Raw genomic sequence first — 9,160 nt, 5'->3', positions numbered from 1 at the left:
TTAATTTACCTAATGATTGCCTTTATTGATATTGTGCTCATTTATTGTAATGTCGAAATTGTATTTTTATATGTATGGTCCTCCTCCGTTTGATCTTAAGGTGTCTGCTAGTTTTTTGGATTGATTTGCGTAGATTATCATGAGAACCATTGTTAGTTGGTAAAGATTGTTTTTTTTTTTTTTTTTTGAAAAGCAGAAATTTTATATCACTATAAAATCAGTTACAGACACGACAACCCAAAAAACGGGAGGGTTGTGAAAGGATACACGAAAGCAATGGTTGCAAAGGCAGCAAACCAAACTAAAGTTACAGACCAACTAAATTACAATCTAATCAATTAAGAGATACTCAAATAAACGCTTGGATCGTTTAACCATGACAACCACTCGATCTTCTTTTTTAACCGCAGCGAGATCCACTCGAATGATTTAAGTTGGACCTCATTGAAGGCCGCCGAGATGTTCCAACACTTCCCACGAAACACTTTGTTATTCCTATTCTTCCATATCAAATAAGCACAAACCCACTCGATCGCTTGCCAAATCTTTTTGCCCAAACCCGAGGATGAAGCCAAAGTGTTGCCACGAAGAATCTCGGACATGCTAAGATTAGAAACGTGACCGAGACCCCACCATGAATACACTTTACTCCAAAGATCAAAAGCATGCTTACAAAACACCAACGTATGTTCAATCGATTCAATGTCATCATCACACAACGGGCATCTAATACTATTCAAGTCAATTCCTTTTTTGTCAAGCTCGGTCAATGTCGGGAGGCGTCTTTTAAGCGACCTCCAAACAAAAACCTCAAGCTTCTTAGGGACAAGGTTGTTACGTAAAGTTTCCATAGTACTAGAATTACCCGACCCGACTTGATTCTCAATAATATTGCAAAGCTCCTTGACCGAAAAAGCACCATTTGAAAGTGCTCATGAGACCGAAACCTGTCCAGAAGCAGCAAAGGAATAGTTGGATACCAGATTTTGCAGATTACGAAGCTCATCATCAGTCCTACCCTAGGGTAATCGCGACCAGGAACCGGTGAAAGCTACAGCAGCCGATACCGAGTTTTGTCCAGCAGCAGACCCCAAACCGTGACCAGCAGCGACTGATAGCCTGTCTTTTACAGCCACATCCTTGTCAATTTCGAGTTGAAACAGTCTTGGGAACAACAGCTTAAGTTTGGTACCATTGATCCAAGCATCGTTCCAAAACGAAACCGTTGAGTCAACACAAATCTTTTTCACGAACGAGTTTACAAATTGAACACCAAGATCTTGAATATCATGACCTGCAAGAATAATAGAACGCCAAATGCTTGGCTTTAAGGCTCGAATTTCTTCGATCCCTAAATCCAAACCACCATTCGAACCATATATACTTCTTATGACGCTAGCCCAAAGGGAATCGGCTTCGGAGAAAAATCTCCACCACCATTTCCCTAACAAGGCTAAATTCTTGAATTTTAATGAGCCAATATTTAAACCCCCAAGAGCATACGAAGAAAGCACATCATCCCATTTAACCCAAGAATCTTTAGAACCTGAATCGGACCCGCCCCAAAAAAACACTCGCCTCACACCCTCGATCAATTTAATCACACAAGACGGGGCACGAAAGAGTGAGAAATAATACAATGGCAAACTCGAGAGGATCGATTTAATTAGAACTAAACGTCCACCAAATGACAACTTTCGCATTTTCCAACTAGACAACCGGGCCATTATCTTATCAATTACCGGGTTCCAACTAATTAATTTGCTCATATCCGCACCAATCGGAAGGCCCAAATAGGTGAACGGGAAGGAGCCAACTTGAAAATTAAGAGAAAGAGCCATGTTTTGCACATTACTCTCGCCAACACCAATCCCGTAAAGGAAGCTCTTGTGAAAATTAACTTTCAAACCCGACACCAATTCAAAACATTTTAGGAGATTTTGAAGACTAAAGGCATTATCCCTATTCCATGCACCAAGAAAAATAGTGTCATCGGCATATTGGAGATGAGAGATGACAACATTGTCCTTACCCACTTTGATACCCTCAAAAAGACCCTTTTCGGTAGCCGATTTCGTTAAGATGTTCAAGCCTTCCACCGCAAGGATAAAGAGGAATGGAGACAACGGTTCGCCTTGCCAAATGCCACGACCCAAGGAAAACTCCTTAGTCGGTGAACCATTAACAAGTACCGAGATAGAAGATGAGCTTAGGCACGAAAAAATCCACTTTCTCCATTTTTCACCGAACCCCATGCACTTCATTACATCCATTAGAAAACTCCAATTGATGCAATCGAAGGCCTTTTCTAAATCAACTTTAAAAAGTAGACCTTGTTGTTTTGAAGCTTTTAGGAAACGAATTGATTCATTAACTATTAAAGCACCATCAAGGATAAACCGCCCCTTTATAAAAGCACTTTGTTCACTACCCACAAGCCTCGGAATACACTTCTTCAATCGGTTGGAGAGAATCTTGGCAATAATCTTGTAGTAGCTACCAATCAAGCTAATTGGACGAAAGTCGTTTAGCCCGGAAGGGCTCGGTTTCTTAGGAATTAAAGTGACAAACGAAGCATTACAACCACGCGAGAACTCCCCCTTTTCCCAAAACCACCCGATTGCATCAATAAGATCACCTTTAATCGTATCCCAAAAGTCTTTAAAAAATCTAAGATTAAAACCATCCGGCCCGGGAGCTTTCGAACTACCACAATCAAATATTGCTTCTCTAATCTCAACTTCATCGAATTTCGCTTCTAAATCAAGAACATTCTGATGGGATAAGGACGGATAATTGAGATCTTCCATGGAAGGCCTATCGAGATCAGTTTCTTGAAATCTTTTTTCAAAATATTTGAAGACCTCATTCTTTATGTCACTAGGAGCATCAACCCACAAACCATTAACCTTTAAACCACGAATGTTGCTTTTGTTGTAATTTCTTCGGATGAAAGCATGAAAAAATTTCGAGTTTTCGTCGCCTTCAAGGATCCAATTAATTTTACCTTTTTGTCGGAGCATGTCACTTTTGGTTTTCTCTTTCTCTAGCCACATTTTCCTACTCTCTTGCCATGTAGCAAGTTCAGCATCATTTAAACCCGCGATCTCTGCCCTAAGTTCCAATTCAGTAGATTGCTTCTTTAGTATCTCAATCTCTTCATCTAGCTTATTAAATTTTTTGAAACTCCACTCTTTTAAAGCATGCTTGACATTCTTTAGCCTATTGCGGAAAATGCAATCTTTTCGACTATTATTTGGAACCGCCACCCCCCATGCATTTTTAACAATGTCACCCACGTCTTTTTCATTAAACCAAGCATCAAACACCTTAAAGGGTTTGGGGCCAAAGTCCCTTTCCTCATCTTTCAACACGATCGGGCAATGGTCCGAGAGGTTTCGTTCCATAACCATACCCGATAAGTCTTTCCACATAAGAAGGAATTTCTCCGAAACTAGGAAACGGTCTAATTTACTAAACTTAATCCCATCATTACTAACCCTAGTAAAAATTCTACCCCCTAAAGGAACGTCCACCAATGAGTTATTAATAATGAAATCGTTAAATCTTCGAGCCCTGTATTCAAGAAAATCACAGTTTAACCTTTCCTCCGCACTCCTAACCTCATTGAAATCCCCACACAAAATCCATGCTTCAACCGACTGCCCTAGCATGCTAGATAGAGAGTTCCAAAGATTGATTTTGTTAACATCTTCATGGGGTCCATAAACATTCACTATGTTAATCAACTCATTGTTGTCCCTCCACGATCCTTGAACACCTATAACACACTCAAATTTAATGACACTAGAAGCCTCGAAGTAGTTTGTATCCCAGATGATAAGTTCCCACCCGAATTCCCTACCTTCTCACGCTGAATAAAGTCACAATCCGACGATCCCCATAACGACACCACCCAATTAGCATCAACCACATTCAGCCTCGTTTCTTGCAACACTGGAAAACTAGGTTTTTCAACCCTAATCAACTTTTTAATCCACCCTACTTTGCTAAATTTACTCCCGATACGAAAACCTCTAATGTTGATTGAAATAATCTTCATAAGGAAACAAGGAAAAACGAGAAGGAAACAAACAATAGAACTTACAAAGTGGAAGGTTTCTCCTTCCATTTGAGCCCCAACTTCTTGCCATATTCTTTAACCCCCAACGAATGAGCGCTGTTGACGGATTGTGAGTTACACAAATTATTGTCACAATTAGGATCAATGGGGGTTGAGGAACCCGATTTCTTTGCACATGAAGTACATACTGATCTCAAAGGGTTATCGTTGTTATGATTACGAGCAGGCTGTTTGATATTCATCATCCTTGAGGATGTCTTCCAACTTCTAATGCCAGCCCAACAACATTTTCTCTTGGTTTTCCCACCGATCTTGGTTACCTTGCTTCTGATTTTTACATCTGGAGCACCACTGTTCCGGCTTGAAATCCTTTTGTTTACCCTCTAGTGATTAGAATGATCCTTACAAGCGGTGGGTGAATTGGGGCCCTTGTTGAAATTTGGGCCAGTCGAATTAATTGGCCCATCATGATGAAAATTGCTGGTGAATGGGCCAGGTGAACAACCAGTTGGGCTTGGGCCTGGTTTGCTGGAAGGGCTAACTGGATCAAAAGAATCTTTAACTGCATCTGGCGAATTGACCTGAGGTGATGCACCCATATCGGGAACATGTGAATAACACTTATCTTGCACGCCTATATTAAAAAAATACTCATTAGGGTTATTGGGTATCTCGCCGCCATTATTTTGGGACGAACAATCATTAATGCACTTTTCTTGAACTGAGCAACCAATACCCAACCCATCTGATCCTTCGTCTTCTACCGAATTAGAATCAATATTCCGGTTAATAGTCCCGTCATTAGTGGCCGGAGCATTATTGAAGTTAGCTGGAAAAACATGTACAGATTCCAGATCCTCATCCGATTCAAAGGACCCAAAACTATCGATCTCCCCATCTTCATTCCCATTATCCTCATTATCAAACGTATCATTAATACACTCATCTTCCACCTCTTCATCTTCCTTCTTACACTCATCAGCATCAACTATATTATCCTCTAAGCGAACCTCGGAGCTACTGTTGTGGTCTTCAATGATATATACCTTCGTAATACCTTCCGAGTGTGCAAGCAAAATACTATCATCAATGTGACTAAAAACACGGGTCAAAACCAAAACTTTCCCATAAACGAGATTTTGATTATCTTGGGTGATAGAACAGTTAACCGTATCCATCACACTACCCCAGGTTCTAGCAATCTTAGAAAAAACCTCCACGTTCCAGCAAGTAATAGGTACACGATTGATTTTAATCCAAACTAACCTTTTTGAACTAACATAAGGCTTAGTCAGGATCTGGGTTTTACTGCACCATTTATGAACAGCATGCTCACGATTGTCCATGATCCTACTAGCTTCAAGAGACCAGTTGAAAGTCCATAATATATCTAGCCCACCTATATATTTAATATCACAATCCTTCATACCTTCTGCGCGACTAAGTTCACCAATCTGTTGGATGTATCTCCAATCTTTCAACTCACCAAGAATGTATCTCTTCTTCGAATGTTTAACTTCTTCAGATGGCCTCACAAAAATCTTCTTATTGTTTAAACCAGCTTCTTGATTAGTCTGACCGTTTGTCTTCTCATTAAGCATGTGCCTTAGATTCGGTTTAGGTTTTGACAGGTAGTTCCTAAGATCACCTCGATTGTTCCCAGCAATACTACTATAACATCTATGATCCCTAAAAGCGTTGTTGTGAAAAGATGGAGCCTGAGCCTGCTTGTGAGCGTATGACTTATTCCTTAAAACCTCCTTACCATCATCACATCTATCGATAGCTTTGAAAACTTTGATATGTAAATCATTGAATTTTATTTTGGACAGATTTGCAAGCAGGTAATCTGCATTGTTCACGTTACCAAACCTGACGAATGCAAACCGTTGCCCGTTTCTTAATCTTTTGGCCGCCACATAAACATCTCCAATGTCCCCAAAGGGTTTGAACGTCCTCCATAAATCTCCCACATTCCAATTTTCAGGAAAGTTGAAGAACATGAAATGTGATGACCCGGGAATTTTCGACCAAATTTATACTTAATCTTTATATATTTTCGACACGATAAGCAAAGTCTGTAATGTTAAAGTCTCTGAATTATGTTCATATATTCAATTGACCTTCGAATACTCTCAGCGATTCACGAACAAATATTTGTAAATAGATACATATGTATTTAAAAATATAATAAATAAATATATTAATTCGAAATATAACTTGAAATATTATATTATTTAGTTATTAGAATTAACTTTGTAAAATAAAATAATACAAGATATAAATATTCAAAATATGTTATAAAATACTACAAAATTAATAAATTGTATTATTAATATATGTAATTACAAAATTTAAAGGATAGTTATCACTTTCATTAAAATAAATAATAATATCAGTATCATTAATAAATATAAGATTTGATACATGTAAAATTGCTACATTATTATTATTATTACTTTAATAATTATTATAACCATTATTAGTAAAAAGTATCATAGTTATCATTATTATTAATTATTATTAAACTTATTATTTATCATCATTATTGTTATTATTAATATTATCATATTATTATCTTTATCATTTATTATTAATGGTATCTTTATAAAAATATTATTATTATTAATATTACTATTATTAATTAGTATTATTATTTTCAATAAATTTATAATATAGAAAAAGGGACACTAGATGTTACATTTCATTGTCCATATCTATCCCTTTTGAGATTCAATGAGTCATGTTAAAACAGACAGATACAAACGAATTCAGAATATTTTCCTCCTTTATCCGTTTCACATTCCATCCAACTCAATTATCACAACAAACAAATTGGCTATCAAAATCATGCTACTGCTTACATTTAACTTCTTAATAGAATTATGATATTAGATATATATACACATGTTTACATTTAGTTGAAGGAGGAACCTTCATTCTTTTGCAACACACTTTCAGCTACCCTCCACCACCTTGAAATCGAATCACCACCTGAAACCCTGTTCCTACTACCTGCTGCTGCTATGGTGTCGTGTATCACTGCTGTTATACTATCGTGTTACCTGCTGCTGTCCACCATGAAAACTGCCATCAAACTGTCACCCCAAATAACTACATACCACCATCATTAATTGATATTCTCTTCCTGGGTTCTGTATGAGCAAGAACAGGTAAACTCATTTCAATTTTTCTTGTTATGCTGTTGGTAGTCCGGTAAATCGCCAAGAATTCACACACCACACCTGCAACACCCATATTGGTCGACCCAATTCAAAACATCACCATCATTGTAAGCTGCTATAATTGTTTATCCTATTCTCCTATCAAAACAACCCAAATTCATTTTTGATTTACAATCACACCATCACAACCAGATTACTTATTAATAAGCACAACTAAGTTCATTAATTCCTAATTTGTTCAATCAAATAAAAATCATCTAACCTTTGTAAATTGCTTTTGCTTTGTGTTAACTTTACAATCGAATTCTCCATCGATAAACCTGCAACCCTTTACAATCGATCATCAAAACATGCTATTCATTCTCTGTTTCAAACGAACACTTCAAACCTGGAAACTAGAAACCCTAGCTATTGCCATTCAAGAACCTGCAACTAATCTGTTATTGTGAGATGACTATGATGATGAAATTGATGAATTAATGATTATGATGACACGAAAATGATACGATGACGATTGACGATGATTACCTGCTATTGTGATAATTGGTGCTCGAACGATGATGATGAGCGTAGATCGATTGAATGATGATGATGAATTGATAACTGATTATATCTCAAGATATTGTGTGTGATCGATTGAACGATTAAAGATTCGAAGGTTCTCCTCATCGTGAATTTTTCCTCTCTTTTTCTCTTCTGCGTTGGTGTTTCTGCATTCTCGATCTGATGTAGCTGCCGACAAAACCTCCACTGATCCCTTTTTATTAGGTAGCATAATTTTTATTATATTTATTATTATTATTATTATTATTATTATTATTATTATTATTATTATTATTATTATTATTATTATTATTATTATTATTATTGTTATTGTTATTGTTATTGTTATTGTTATTATTATTGTTATTATTATTATTATTATTATTATTATTATTATTATTATTATTATTATTATTATTATTATGTGTAACCTATAAATATGACTACTGTGTGATGTTAAGGAGCACGTTATATGATAATAATAATAATATATGAACATGAATACGATATTGTTAATGTAACCATATTAAGATGATTAAATAATTAGATGAGTTTAGTGATATTGTAATATAAGGAGATTATGATTATTAAAGAATAATATAAAAGTATTATAGTTATATATATCATGAAAATTAATATGATCTAAAGATAATATAACAATTTTGATTATGGATTTAATGATAATGTAAGGTACGATTTATTTTTTTACAAATACAAATAATTATGATTGAAAATTATGAATAAGAACTCATAAGAGATTATACATTATTGGTACCAAGATGAACTAGTTAAAGATAATGAACAATAAGGCATAACTATGATTAAATTTATACTGTAATGAAAATAAAATAAATATGATATTATGATTATGATTAATATAGGTAACCTTATTGTAAAAATGATACAATTTATTAGTATTTTCATAAATATTAGTAATATTATCATTTTATATTTAGTAGAACTATTATTATTAACATATGTATATTGTTAATATTATTATCATTATTATTTTTTTTACTAATATTAACTTAGTATATTAGAACTATTGTTTTAATAAACAAATTAAATACATATATATATATATATATATATATATATTATATGTGCTATATATATATATATATATATATATATATATATATATATATATATATATATATATATATATATATATATATATATATATATATATATATATATATATATATATATATATATATATAGCACATATAACATAACAAAACTTAAAATCATTATATATATATATACAAAATGAACATACAAAACATATATATATTATTAACATAAAAATGATATAACTGATACTTTTATATATATACATATATAT

At 34.5% G+C, this 9,160-nt stretch overlaps 1 protein-coding gene across 1 annotated transcript; it reads right to left on the bottom strand.

Annotated features, from left to right (window-relative positions):
- Positions 1-338: 338 nt before the first annotated feature.
- On the bottom strand, positions 339-851 carry LOC139901884 (uncharacterized). The gene has a single exon (XM_071884554.1). The coding sequence runs from the start codon at positions 849-851 to the stop codon at positions 339-341; it is 513 nt and encodes a 170-aa protein (XP_071740655.1).
- Positions 852-9,160: the final 8,309 nt, after the last annotated feature.

This window comes from Rutidosis leptorrhynchoides, chromosome 3, assembly GCF_046630445.1.
Source record: "Rutidosis leptorrhynchoides isolate AG116_Rl617_1_P2 chromosome 3, CSIRO_AGI_Rlap_v1, whole genome shotgun sequence".
Lineage (NCBI taxonomy): Eukaryota > Viridiplantae > Streptophyta > Magnoliopsida > Asterales > Asteraceae > Rutidosis > Rutidosis leptorrhynchoides.
This window is presented reverse-complemented; position numbering and strand designations above follow the sequence as displayed.